At 35.9% G+C, this 14,366-nt stretch overlaps 1 protein-coding gene across 1 annotated transcript in view; it reads left to right on the top strand.

Annotated features, from left to right (window-relative positions):
* TNKS2 (tankyrase 2) overlaps nt 1–13,846 on the top strand; it is a 29,793-nt gene extending 15,947 nt beyond the window's left edge. Inside the window, exons 14-27 of the mRNA XM_014875380.2 lie at nt 149–294; nt 684–849; nt 1,143–1,362; nt 1,760–1,869; nt 2,558–2,746; nt 3,283–3,535; nt 4,144–4,226; nt 4,799–4,919; nt 7,107–7,204; nt 7,832–7,906; nt 8,895–9,000; nt 9,620–9,806; nt 11,183–11,339; nt 11,630–13,846. Of these exons, the coding sequence (XP_014730866.1) occupies nt 149–294; nt 684–849; nt 1,143–1,362; nt 1,760–1,869; nt 2,558–2,746; nt 3,283–3,535; nt 4,144–4,226; nt 4,799–4,919; nt 7,107–7,204; nt 7,832–7,906; nt 8,895–9,000; nt 9,620–9,806; nt 11,183–11,339; nt 11,630–11,692 (1,974 nt within the window). The 3' untranslated portion in view covers nt 11,693–13,846. The remainder of the gene's footprint in view (nt 1–148; nt 295–683; nt 850–1,142; nt 1,363–1,759; nt 1,870–2,557; nt 2,747–3,282; nt 3,536–4,143; nt 4,227–4,798; nt 4,920–7,106; nt 7,205–7,831; nt 7,907–8,894; nt 9,001–9,619; nt 9,807–11,182; nt 11,340–11,629) is intronic.
* Nucleotides 13,847–14,366: the final 520 nt, after the last annotated feature.

The raw sequence follows: 14,366 nt of genomic DNA on the forward strand, positions 1-14,366 counted from the left end.
ACAATCTGCAAAAAGTAAAGACTGTAAAAATATTTTTTTCATGAGAACAGTTATGCAAAATTAGATGTGTATAACAATATTCTATGACTAAACTAGAGGTGTCAACGCTATATGTAGTGACATATGTTTTGTTTGGGGAAATTCACAGAAGCTGTGTACAGTCCAGAGTGTGAACTGCAGAGATATTGAAGGACGTCAGTCTACACCACTTCATTTTGCAGCTGGATATAACAGAGTGTCCGTTGTGGAGTATCTTCTTCAGCATGGAGCTGATGTACATGCAAAAGATAAGGGGTAAAGGCCTGAATATATACTTCCTTGGCAATTGTAATTGATCATATCTCTCAGATTTTTGAATACTGTTAGCATTTTTCTTCAGACATTTTTTTTATTTTCATAGAAACTTCGGTTCGAATGAAGATGTTAAGAATATCCAAAAGCATTTTGCAGCACTTAGGATCAGAGCATTAAGAATTTCTCCGGCCCTGTGCTTTTATTCTCTTTAGTGCCCCACTGACTAAGTTTTTACTGCAATAGATATTCATACTATATTAGACTGTTGGGGAGAGAAGGTTTTGTTATGGTTTGTTATGGTCAAAGATGCATTGTGTTTTAAGTTTATATCACTTGTTGAAAAAAATACCCTATTTTTAAAGAGAGTTTTTCTCTTCTTTTGTTTCCAGAGGACTTGTCCCTTTACATAATGCCTGCTCATATGGTCACTATGAAGTTGCAGAACTGTTGGTTAAACATGGTGCAGTTGTCAATGTAGCTGACTTGTGGAAATTCACTCCATTGCACGAAGCTGCAGCAAAAGGAAAATATGAGATTTGCAAACTCCTGTTACAGGTATTACATATGCTGGAGGGAGGTAACTTTCTTTTCTTTCTTGTTCACTTTGAAACATAAATGGGCTTCTTTGAGAAATTGATTAGTGGTTTCTGAATTATTGTGGTAGTTTAATGCTTTCAGTAAAAGGAATACTGTTAGTACCTGTGTTGTCCTTTCTGACACAGTAAGTGGAATGCTCTCTGCAGGAGTCCAATATGTGTCAGAATATTTGCTCAACAAGCCATTAGATGCCTAAGATGCAGCATGTTTATTTTACTGACGTACTTACCAGCTGTTTTTGGTGTGCACAGCATGGAGCTGACCCTACAAAGAAAAACAGGGATGGAAATACTCCTCTAGACCTTGTTAAAGATGGTGATACCGATATTCAAGACCTACTTAGAGGAGATGCAGCTCTCCTAGATGCTGCAAAGAAAGGTTGTTTGGCCCGAGTAAAAAAGCTCTGTTCACCTGACAATGTCAACTGTCGGGACACACAAGGACGGCATTCAACACCACTACATTTAGCAGGTCAGTGTTCTAATTAACTAGTTTGATCAGTTACTAATTACTGTGGTTGAACTTTCTATGTTTACAGAAGCTTAGAGCGTAGCCTCAAGCTAGAGGATTCAGTACTTTTTCTTTTAAAAAATTAGTATCTTATGCATATTAATTTTACGTTGCTTTTCAAACTGTTTAATTATTTTCCTCTTCTCTCTAGCCAGAGAGGATATTTTATTGTTTATTGACAGGTTTTAAAACCAAATAGTCTTAAGGTAATGCTGTCCTTCATGATAGATATTACACTGTCTTCACTGGGATTGATAATTTAATTTACTTTCAAGTAATTTAAGTAAATTACTACTTCTACACAGCCTATTTGGGGTGGTGTTTTAATTCTGTTTATTTTGTCCTTCTGCAATTCCAGCTGGTTACAACAATTTGGAGGTTGCAGAATACCTGCTGCAGCATGGAGCAGATGTAAACGCACAGGATAAAGGAGGCTTGATTCCTCTGCATAATGCAGCATCTTATGGGGTAAATGTCTCAAACTTTCTGAGATTTTATTTATTAAAAAAAAGGTACACTTCATTGACAGCATTTTGAGCCTTTGTAGAATACTTTTGCTATTGAGTTACAATGTAATCTTATTTGTAAGACACAGAATGAATAACTAGATCATAGCTTATGTTACAGGTACAGACTTATGAATTTGTAAAATCATGAGTGGAGTTTTCTGACCTTGAACACCTAAAAAGTCAGCAGGCTGAAAGGTGTTCTGTAAAATGCCTTTCCTTACCTGTGCCAGTCAAATTTTATCAGGAGAGTCTCACTTTCACTTACATAATTACTGTTGAGAAAGCAATTGTTTTAGTGAATTTCCTGAATCTTTGTCCTTGAATCAAGTATTTAACCAAAACCACTGGAGAACTTTCCAAACTGAAAGTTCAGAATCAAGTTTTTTTTCCTTCAGATTCCTCTGGATTTGGAATTTTGTTTTACTCTATCCTTTTTTTCACAAGAGAGCAAATCTTACTTAACTTTTTACTGGTATGTCATAGATGAGGAAGAAAACACATTGTTTTAATACTTTTTAAAATCATATTTAAATGCATTCTAAGAAAATTCAAAATTACGGTGATTACAGAGAAATAGCAGTAATAGTTCTGAATTACTTCGGTACACCGTGGTACCTTGAAATTCAGCAGTGTTTTTTCTTTTCCAGCATGTTGATGTAGCAGCTTTACTCATAAAGTATAATGCATGTGTGAATGCCACAGACAAATGGGCTTTCACACCTCTTCATGAAGCAGCCCAGAAAGGAAGGACTCAGCTTTGTGCCTTGTTACTGGCACATGGGGCTGATCCTACTCTGAAAAACCAGGAAGGACAAACACCATTGGACCTGGTCACTGTAAGTGTTGGGGCTCCTCTTGGGAACTCTGTACTTACCTGTGTGTGACACCTCATTTAAAACTGTCCTTTATAAAAACAGTAATACGTCCACTACAAAAATTGTGACAATAAAATATAAGCAAATCTTGTAGCAGCATAAATTTAAAAAACTTGCTTGTCTGTTAAGTTTTTAGAGGTGTTTTTTCTAAGTATAATGTAATCCAAAGCTTCATTCAGAGTAACTCTTTTATTTCGTAAGTTCTGGTTGCCAAAAGAAGCTTCTGTTCATTTTTTGTAGAAAGTTAATTGTTTAACTGCCGCTAAATTTTTTAGAAGTACTGAAGTCTTTACTTTTTACAGCCTTTTTTTTATAAACATTTTACAGTTTCATGTATGCTATTGGCAGAAAAGACCATTTGTAAGCTGCACTGTAAAATGCATGTTTCCCAATATTGCAGTGTCCTTAAGAAATCTGATAAAACATAGTGCATTCTAGGAAGAAAACATTGTACAAAAGTGTTCCTCTGATTTAATGAGTTGTTTTCTGCTCTTTAGGCAGATGATGTCAGCGCATTACTGACAGCAGCAATGCCTCCTTCTGCCTTACCGACCTGCTACAAACCTCAGGTTATAAGTGTGTCTCAGACTACAGGTTCTGCAGCCGATTCCCTCTCTTCTGTTCCATCCAGTCCATCCAGTCTGTCTGCTGCAAGTAGTCTTGACAACTTGTCTGGTAGTTTTTCTGAACTTCCCTCTGTTGTTGGTACAAACTGTGCAGAGGGAACTACTGTTCTGGAGAAAAAAGAAGGTGAGGCTTTCTCAGGAGCGAATAGCAGTTCTTAACAAATGGTGAAAAGAACACAAAGCTGTGAGGTTTCCCATACATTCATAGAGGTATTATGGCATACACAATATTTAGATTCCTTATGATGTCATTAATGAGAAACAAAAGTCTGAAAGTCTTGTAGTAGAAAATTTTACTGTTTTCCCCTTCCAGAGCCTTTAAAATGTTTTCTTGCTGAACAGAACCAATATGGTGAATTGTGTTTTAAAAGAGAAGTCCAACGAAATTTGGCTGCATACCAACCAGTATTTTACTACAAACTTTATCTAATTTTTAAGAGGCTATTCTTAGATCAGGTATCTTTAAAAGGTTACTTCGATTTTACTTGTCCGTGTATTTTCTGTAGCAACTTGCATTTCTGGTAGTTGGTTGGCTTATTCTGTGGAAGCACAAAGACTGCTCTTAGGGAGGTAGAAGAGCTGATTAAGTTGCCACTGGTTAGTGATACAGATATTTAATCCACATCTGCAAAAAATTTGTTTTGCTCATTGTTGGCATAGATGGGGAGATGTGGATGCCTTATTTTACTATACAGGTATGAATGTACATTGTGAGTTTTTCTTCTTACCCAGTTTCAGGTGTTGATTTTAGCATTAATCAGTTTGTGAGGAACCTTGGCCTTGAACATCTAATTGACATATTTGAGAGAGAACAGGTAAGTGGTTATATTTATTTCCAGATACTCTGGGCTAGAAAGCAATGGAATAAATAGTGGCTGATTAGTATAATGCAATAGGACAGATTTTAAATTAATAACTGTCAGATTGAGTGGAATGAAGGAAAAGACTGTAATTGGATTTTTAATTGCTACATAAAATAAATGTATATTAAAATATATATGTATATATTAACAGATGGAGCAGTAATGTTCATATCAGTTTAACAGTTGTAACAGTGTTTCAGTGGTATAAATGGTAGGGGAAATAAGTAGTCTATGTTAATTAGTAATTTCAGTGTCTGAATACATCTAGAAGAGCATTTCTCGATCAGAAACATGGTCCATGCAAGCAATGCAAGTTACAATTTGTAGTTTGTAGCATGTTTGTTTAAGACAAGAAGTTAGAAGAAAGCAGTTGAGTAAAAGTAAAATATGAAAATAATACACTGAAGCCTCTAATGTTCCTGTTCTTTTCACACTTGCTTTTTCTCACAGCTATTGTGAGGTATATTTTCACTGTCATTGGCAGTTGTTCTAGTACAAAACACATGGTCTTGCTTTCATTATAGATCACATTGGACGTATTGGTTGAAATGGGACACAAAGAATTGAAGGAAATTGGTATTAATGCTTATGGCCATAGGCATAAAATCATCAAAGGAGTTGAAAGACTTATTTCTGGACAACAAGGTATATGCTTATTTTAAATTATCATATAATGCTGCCTTTGCATTATCAATTTTTATAAATTACTTATGTTATTCCAAATTGTATCTCATTGAAAAGAATTGGTAATAAAACCTGCCCTAGAAAATGGCACTTCAAATGGTAAGAATGTCTTCTGACTTGAAACTTGAGTACTTTCATTTATCCTGTGAATTACTGTGAAACTTGCCTTTCAGTTCTCTGATTTATATTTTTTCTCTGTGGTCACTCTTTGGTATTTTCTTAGGTAAAATGTTGATCTAGTGCAAAATGCTCATAAGCTCCTTGAGATAGGGAATATTTCTCTTCATTAAAGCACTCTGAAGAGCAGAGCACATTCTGTTGGCGAGTTCAGGCCTGTTATGTGCTGTTTGTTGGGTCCTGACACAGAATGCTGACTGCTCACTCAGGAAGCCTGCTGAAATTCTTACTTACACTTTTCTTTAAAAATAGAGTTGGTGTGCCTTCAGTGAACCAAAACTAACATGATTGCTTTGTTCAACATCTTCAGCTTACATTGAGATTACTGCTGAAGTCTCTTTATTTGTGCAGGACTGTTGATACCAGCACAGTCCCAGCAGTCTGAATTCATCATATTTCAGTATGCTTCATTTAACTATGGCTGAGTAGAAGGCAAATAAAACCCTCCAAATCTTTTTTTTTTTTTCTCTAACTCATTGAAACACCACTTACTGTTGTTTTGCTGTGTTTCATAGAAATTAAATAAGTTAGAATTGGTAGGATTTTTTTCTCTTCCTCATTCACCATTTGTGAATTTTCATTCTAAAATCTGCACTCCATAGTAATGAGTCACTATCCCAAGCTCTGAATTACCTTTTACTCCTTAGAACAGTATGAATCAACCCTAAGATAATTATTTTCCTGATAATGAAGTATATAAGTGAATCTGCATGATTTTCTCATTGTCAGGTCTTTCTGGACAGACTCATTGAGTAATTTGGATAAAAATTAGTTTTAAGGTGTGATTTTGGCCTCATGTCTCGTTTTGAGTTCCAAGTTTACATAGCCATTAAACAGATACTTTGCCTTTTAAAGCAGACCTGATGTATTTTTGAATATATGTATATTTGTACATATTTTAATATGCCTTTATATAGAAAGAACATCAAATATCTAAATCCTTCACCACTCCCACCCTTGTTCTTTCTTATCCCACCATCTTGCCATAAAAGGCCAGACATTTTTATTTGTAACCACAGCCATAAGTACTTAAATAATATTTCAACAGCTCTTGATCTTTTTCTAGGGTGTGTTTTTGGGGTGGGGAAGATTACTGTCAATTTTCTCAAGTTGTTTTCAATGGCATTTTGGCATCTCTTCCTAAACACAGTATAACCATTGTTTTGAGGTTAGTAGTGGATGAGCTTTATTTTGGTTCTTGCTACTTTGTTTCTCCTGAGCATGATTCCAGTTGCACACTCCCAACATGAGGCTTCGACCTGTGCCTAAATTTGTAATTTCCACTTTCCCCAGATTATTCCTTGTAAAGAGCTCATGGCAGACCCAGTGTTTAATTCTGGTCACCTATTAGTTGTCTGGAAAGCCCATGGCCAGAAAAGACACTTGATACACACTGTCTTCATAGTCTTAAATCCAGTAATTAGACTCCCATTACTTGCCAGTTGTGATTGCAGTCTGTCCAATGCAAACTGATGTTGGATTCTGTGTAAAATTCCAAATTTTTTTTTTGCATATTTGGAAAGATAGAGAAGTTTCCTTTAAACATTGAGTATCTTTCAAGCTTTTAATACCAGGCTCAAGCCTTTTGGGTTGGCAGACTTAGTTCTTTTGTCAGTGCTTTCTGCATGACTATGGGAAAATTACTCCTAAATTAGTGCTTCAAGTTGCTCTTCCCATTCATGATGCCATTGCCACCAGCAGTTGTGGACTTAGTGCAGGGACTGGTTGTTCGCTGTGTCACTGCCTAGAGTTGAAATGAATTCTGAAGTAAGCAAGTGCTTACAAGTATTTCCCCTGTTGTGTGTATTAGTATACTGAGCTAAGTGTGGATAAATGGATTAGTGCATCTGAAATGATGATTCTTGCTGACAGAAGGATCAATGTCCACAGACCAGAGGAAATGATTGCAGTTTCTGAAACTGTGTTTTATGCCATTCACATGCATTGTGCTGTGGTTTGTCACATTCGCAGGACTTAACCCATACCTGACTCTAAATACTTCTGCTAGTGGAACTATTCTCATAGACCTTTCCACCGAAGACAAGGAATTTCAGTCAGTAGAAGAAGAGGTAAATGCCATTCTTTGTAGTCTCTCAGTATTTTTGCTACTGCTACTAAAAAAGTAGATAAAGAAGTATTGCTAGACAGCTTAACAGTGCAGTAAACATCACTAAGTTTAAAAAAAGCTTGCATAAAGGTACTTCAATCCTGACTTTGACTGCACCACTTGTGATCTGTGTTCCTGACGTCTATAACTTTTTTCTTTCTTATGTTATTATTGCTTGTACTGTTTTTAAAACCTCTATTAATATCAAACCTCTTCAATATAACATAAATTCTGTGCTACCAATGGATTGTCTGTTTGTCATATATAGTTTTACATCATTTCCTTTCAAAGTGCCATAATCACACAAGGCAAAATTCTGAATAATCAGTTTTAAAGGCGTTTGTGACAATCTTCTCCAGTTTGAAAACTACACCATGGAGGAGTCAAAATACGTTGGTTTTTTTAAAAAAATCATTACATCTGTTCATATGCATTCACAAAATCTGGCATTGCTTAACAACCAGTCACCTAAACATTTCTCTTATTATTTTTGTGTTAATACATAGTCCTTTTCATTATTTCACTTGTGTAAAGGAAACATGTGTTCAATGTATTCTGAAAGAATCCTGTTTAAATTCACCATTCTCAGATGCAGAGTACTGTCCGAGAGCACAGAGATGGAGGACATGCTGGTGGAGTCTTCAACAGATACAACATCTTAAAGGTGCCTGTTGCGTTTTTATGGCCAGTGGTTTTACACCTTTGGAGTTTTGTCTAAAAGTAACATATCCATAAAATGTTCTACACTTGTTTAGTTCCGTAATGTGACAAGATGTGCCATTCTGAGACGTGTGCAGGATAAAGATCATCATCAAGGGAAATTCAAAGGCTTAGGTTTATCCAGAAAAGCTACTTTTGGGCTAATAGCCAGGAAAAAATTTTATGAGAAATTGCTGTAGAAGGATCTCACTGAAAACTGGAGAATTTTTGAAGAAAAAGGCAGAAGGTTTTATAGGAGACAGAAGAGGGCGCCTTTTGAGGGAGAATGGTAGGAAAAAAACAAGAAGGAGAGAAGGAAAAGGAAAACTTTTGAACTCTGCTTTGATTTAACATCAAACAAATATGAAAAGCCACGCAGTAGATAAGTTTAAATAATCTAATGGAATTGTTTTGTATTTATGTAGTTTTCCTCTGAAGTAATGGTAATTTTCATAAATATAAATATTTTTATTTGCAAATAAGTATTACTGAGTTTTATTCTGAACTGAATTTACAGTGAAACTGCTATGCTATACCCACATGCACAAGACTTTGCAATGCCCAGCATGCGTCTGCAGGGAATATGTAATTTACTTTCTTTTACAAGTGCTTCACAAGTCTTCAATGAAAGCAGTTCTTAATTTACTGATTGATCTTTTTGCTAGTGATTCGGCATCAAGAATTGTGATTTAGCCTGCTAAATTTAAATTAGAGAGTATTTAATTTAAGGATTACTAACAAGGAGCTCTGTAAAATTAATTGATTCTTAAATATATAATTTACTTGTCATACTGCAACAATCAACTTGTGCAGGCTAAGTCAGTTTGTGTTTCATTGAGTCCCAATGAAAGTATTCTTGTTCCAGTAACAATGTAACTCTACTATAGTGGCTATAGGTTATACATCTATCTAGTAAACTGAACAGTTTTTTGGTGTCATTTTGACTGTTTCAGATTCAGAAAGTGTGCAACAAAAAACTGTGGGAAAGATACACTCACAGGAGGAAAGAGGTTTCTGAAGAGAATCATAACCATGCCAATGAAAGGATGCTGTTTCATGGTGAGAATTTGAAATGCACTTTATAAACTTATTTCATCAGCAGCACTCTTCATAGGAGGGTTTCAGCTGCCTCAAACTAAGTAAATTTCCTCCGTGGAAGTAGGTTCTAGGTTTTACATTACTTTTATGAACAAATATTTGTGTATTTCACAAGGGATGATACAATGTATCATTCTTCTGAAATTTACGTCTCCTTGTCTCTCCCCAAAGGAGACTTCAAAGATCTAAGTGAAAACATTTAAGCAGTTATGAATGAATACTGAGTACTGTGCCTTCTCGAGTCTGTTTTGTCAACTGTATGACCAAAATGATTAAAGGTCAAGCTTTATTCTGTTAAGGATTGTTTTGGGGTGGGATTTTTTTTGTTTGTTTTCTTGATTTTATAAGTTGATGTTAGTTTGGTTCAGCATTCCAGAAGAGGTAGCTTATCATTAGCAAGGTAAAGCCAACTGAAGTCTTTCCTGTGCACAAATACAGTTTGTCCTGGTAAGCAAAGTTCACTGAGCATGTTCATAAGGAAAGCAACATAGTTCCCAACACAATGGGAACAAGTGATTGAATTGTGACACGTACAAAATTCTGTGTACTGTGTTTTCAATGTTTACTTCCTTTCTCCTAGGCTCCCCGTTTGTGAATGCAATCATTCACAAAGGCTTTGATGAGAGACATGCTTATATAGGTGGCATGTTTGGAGCTGGGATTTATTTTGCTGAAAATTCTTCCAAAAGCAATCAATATGTGTATGGAATTGGAGGTGGCACTGGATGTCCAATTCACAAAGATAGATCTTGCTATGTTTGCCACAGGTAAGTCCCCTGAAAGACTCTTAATTTTGCTTTTGTATATTGTGTCCTAGACTATCAATGCAGCAGTCTCTCTCTGAAGAAAGATTTGCTTGCTAACTAGACCTTCTCAGTACTCTGTGTTCTGGGCCTAATAGAAACTTTCTGAAAACATTGACATTTAAGTCCCAAAGAACTTTCGACCATCTTCAGTGCATTTAACCATATCTTTGCCCTTAACTTAATATAAAAATCAGACTTAGGAATCCAGAGAGTGAAGAGGGTCTGCTAGATGCTTTTGTGAAAGATGCAGCAATATAAGAGTTTAGTTCATTGCCTGTTACAGAGAAAGGAGAAATTCAGAGATACTCACATGCAGTATTTCTTTGAGGAGGATGTACTTCGTAACACTCAGCCCTCACATCACTGCTTTTTCACACACTGAAATAGACGTGTGGATTTGTGGATTCTGACACTGAGTTCTTGAATCCACTTTTCAACAGAAACGCCTGTTATGTCTTAACAACACTATCAGTTTAGAATAAACTCTTAGGTCATGGAGTCAGTTTTGGTGGTGTCAGTCATTTCAAATAGAAGAATATTTTGTGTTTGTGTGCATCCTGTTTTACATTGATATACAATGTAAAATAGTATCCTTCTTTGAGACTCTTCCCCCTTTTCATGTTGCTTACTGCTTTCTGGCACTCTCAGAAAATGAGAATCATCTTCCAGAGTTACTGAGGATGTCAGAGTCTTTCCATGCTTTCTAAAGTTTTGAATAAGAAGGGGTTTTTTGTCTGTTTTCCATAAAGAATGAGAAAAGCAAAAGTTTTGGTGGAGTGAAATGGTACACAGCCTTGGTCTATAAAAATGCCAGGATTCCATTGTTATTGCAGTAGATACATGTGTACAGAAATAAAAGCCCTTGTTGAGTCTTTTAATAGTGAAAAAGCATAACAAACTGACAAATGCTAGTCTGAGGTATTTTGCATTGACCTAGAGTTCACACTTGGCCTTGATGTTGACTTGGCTGTTGGATACAAATCAAGCATTAGAACACTTGTGAATTATGTTGTGAGGATGAGTAATGGGGGAGAGGATAAAAATCTTTTTCCTAAACAACCAAAAAATTGAAAATAAATAAGTAACAGACGAAGAAATGGTGGTGGCAATGTCTGAGAACGTTGTTAAGCATGCTGTTTCCAGTAACAAAGATAAATATTTTTCCATGTTTACTACCAACTCTTTCCTTGGGCTGGAGCTTTCCAAAGTGAGCGTAACTTTTGTTCAGCAAAACAGAACCTGAGAGATTTATGAACTATGAAAGCTGACTAAAGTGGCTTCAAGGTTCAAAGTCCTAAGCATTGTGTATTCATGGTCCTTTTTCCTTTTCAACACAGGCAATTGCTCTTCTGTCGTGTGACATTGGGCAAGTCCTTCCTGCAGTTCAGTGCGATGAAAATGGCTCATTCTCCCCCGGGGCATCACTCAGTGACTGGGCGGCCCAGTGTAAATGGATTGGCATTGGCAGAATATGTCATTTACAGAGGAGAACAGGTAGTTTTTGGGTTGTGTTTACAGACTCTATCTTGTCTATTTCAAAGGCATGTAATGCTTTGGGGGTTTTTTCCTAGGTTTGTGGTGCTAGGACTTGCTTTTGTCTTAGAACAAACTCCAGCTGTAGTTGCAGGTGAAAGGATGCATATTCCTGAATGATCCAGGGATTTTTATCTTAGACATTTTGCCTTTTTACTTTGGCATTAATAATTTTTTCTCCTCCCTAACAAACATTCTGAATTTATCCAGAGAATGAAATAATAAACAATGTGTGTGTATCACTCTTCCAGGCTTATCCAGAATACTTGATCACTTACCAGATTATGAAACCTGAAGCCACCACTGAAGCTTAAGACAAGTTCCTCGTGGGAAACCATCAGACTTTGGATGCAAAGATATCAATGGCTGCCATCCCGATAATTACAAGTTTTTATTGAAAAACTGCTCATTCCCAGGTGGTGTGGTAGCAAATGTGAACAAAATATACCAGTTTTGACTTGATAAAGCTTTAATAATGTACAGTATGTTTTTCTAAAATTTCAGAAATGTCCTCTTTTTCAGCACTTTAACAGATACCATTCCAGGCATAAACTGGGGTTTGGCTGTACTAAATTATAAACAAAAATTAACTTGAAACGATGGTTTTATACAATACTGTATTCAAATCTAGCAGAAATTGTAATGGTCTATACAGGAACTCATTTTACTAATATTGTGTTCTTTAAAACACTGCATTTACACTGAAAATGTTTTCATTTGTAAAACTGTAAATAAGAGCTTTTGTACTAGCCTGGTATTTATTTACATTGCTTTGTAATATAAGTGTTTTAGAACTGCAATCTTGTACAAAGTGTTCTTTCCAGATGTTTGTTTGTTTATCTGTGTTTTCTCATGCAAGATAGATTGGAAAAGTCAATTTTTTTCAGGTTTTATCACTTAATTGTGAGGGAGAAAGCAAATTTTATCTGAAGAAGTTTAGAAATATCCAACTTTAGATTGAATACACAAATTTTTGTTCTGTATTTTTATTTATGAAATATACATTCCTGAGAATGATGGGCTATGAAAATAGAATGTTCTAGACAAATACTAAAGTGGTTTTCCACCTACTTCCTAGAGTTGCATATTTTATTTCTGTAAAATGCCTTTTGAAGATTTTTATTTAACTATAGGTATAGTTAACCTGTATCCTCACTTCAAGCCTAGTAGACCTTGCAAGTTACAGTTTTAGTAAATTATTTTCTTTGAATGTAGATGGAAAATTAACCTCAAGAAGTTCTTTTTTGAGTTTCTCTTACATTTAAGCCAGAAAGTTAAATAGTTTATTTCTAATATGAGGGCAAACAACGGCCTTTTTTGTATGCTTATTTTGGTAGATTAATCTACCTGTTGGTGCCCTCAGAATATGAGCATTGCAAGGTGGAAATGTTAAAAGCCATCCTGTTGTCTCCTGTGTCTCTTCATGTTAACATTCAAGCTGTGGTTGAAGCAGGTGTGTAGGAGTGTGTTTGTCTGCTTTGAGCTGAGTGGAACTTGGTAGGGCTGCACCTTCTGCTCCCAGCCCAGCCAGCTGGGAGAGGAGGAGCAGCTCTGCCCCAGCAGCAGCTGCCTTTGGTAGCCCTGGTGAGGCCCCTTGGACAGAGGAGGGGTGCAAAAGGTCCAGCCCCTGTCCAGGGGCTTGGGGTTCCTGACTGCACCCGTCTGCTCAGTCAGCGCTGTCGTAGCTCTCGTGTGTACTCTGCTTTTCTGCCATCTGCAGTTTTAACCTACATATTTCAAAAATATGTAAATACAAATTATAAGTTACTTGGGGTTAAAGTGGGTAGGAGTATATTTTAGTTGTTCAATATTTCTACATGCAGAACACTGTCCCAGAAGACAATTTGTTTGCAGGGCATGTTATCTTACCATGGTTTTAAATGTAGTAATTGATCAAGATAATGAAATCCTCTTGCTGATGTGGTGGTTATGTGATTATGCTCTATGTAAAAATGTATTGAACCTTACCCAGTTATGTGAGGAAACTGAATAAGATTGCAGAATTCTTGCAGAAAGTAATATTGGCTATGAATAAAAAAGGCTTTGATTTTTAGGTACTTTATCCCAGCATGTTGCCTGTTCCTTAGGTATAGTAATGCTGGAATTTGTGTTCATGCAAAATCTGTTAATTATGTTTAAAACTTTTTTGTTATTGCTAAAATGCTTCATTCTATATGAATGATCACCTAATGTCTTGTAAAATATTGTGGTATGATAGCATTTTAAGTGGTACCACAATGTTGGTTTTGTCTGTTTGGGGATTTTTTGAGCTGTTTTTTTGCATGACATACCTTGCACTCTGAAGATGGAAGTTGTAATGATTTGATAATATTGACTGTTGAGGTGAACCTTTAATCCTTTGTGCAATTAGTTCTGCTTTACTCATCTTGAAGTGTCTTTACATGTACTGTATGACATTCCATATCCATTTTAACACTAAATAAATTTAATTCACTGGTTTTCTGGTAGCATGGGAGTAATTACGGATGTAGTATGTTAACCCTTTGTTTTAAATGTAAGCATGCACAATGCTGTAACAAACTGCATCACTGGAGGCAAAATCAGTTACATTAAGTAGAAGAGCTTTTAATGTGGATGAAAACCTGTAAATACTGTTGAAACTTGTAGTTTGATACATGGCTAACTAACAGCTTTAGCTAGCAGTGAATAAACCCGGAAGTCAGCTTCAATTTGTACACTTAAAACTCAACTATATGGTCCAGAACTGAGAAAGAAAACTTGCTTACATTGGTTTTGTAAAATGAAAGTAACCTAAAGAGTCTTAACTTTCAGATAACTGCATGGGTGTGATACATACATGAGCAACAACAGAAGGAACTATTTAGATCACTGGTAGTATTGCAATAAGTAAGTAATTTTATTTCATTAGGACCATTTATATATGGTGGTAGGTTTCCAAAACCAGGTTTGTGTAGAAGACTTAAATAGACACGAGCACTAGAGGGCAGGAAAGTAAATGGAAAGCAA

Source organism: Sturnus vulgaris, chromosome 8, assembly GCF_052056855.1.
Source record: "Sturnus vulgaris isolate bStuVul1 chromosome 8, bStuVul1.hap1, whole genome shotgun sequence".
Lineage (NCBI taxonomy): Eukaryota > Metazoa > Chordata > Aves > Passeriformes > Sturnidae > Sturnus > Sturnus vulgaris.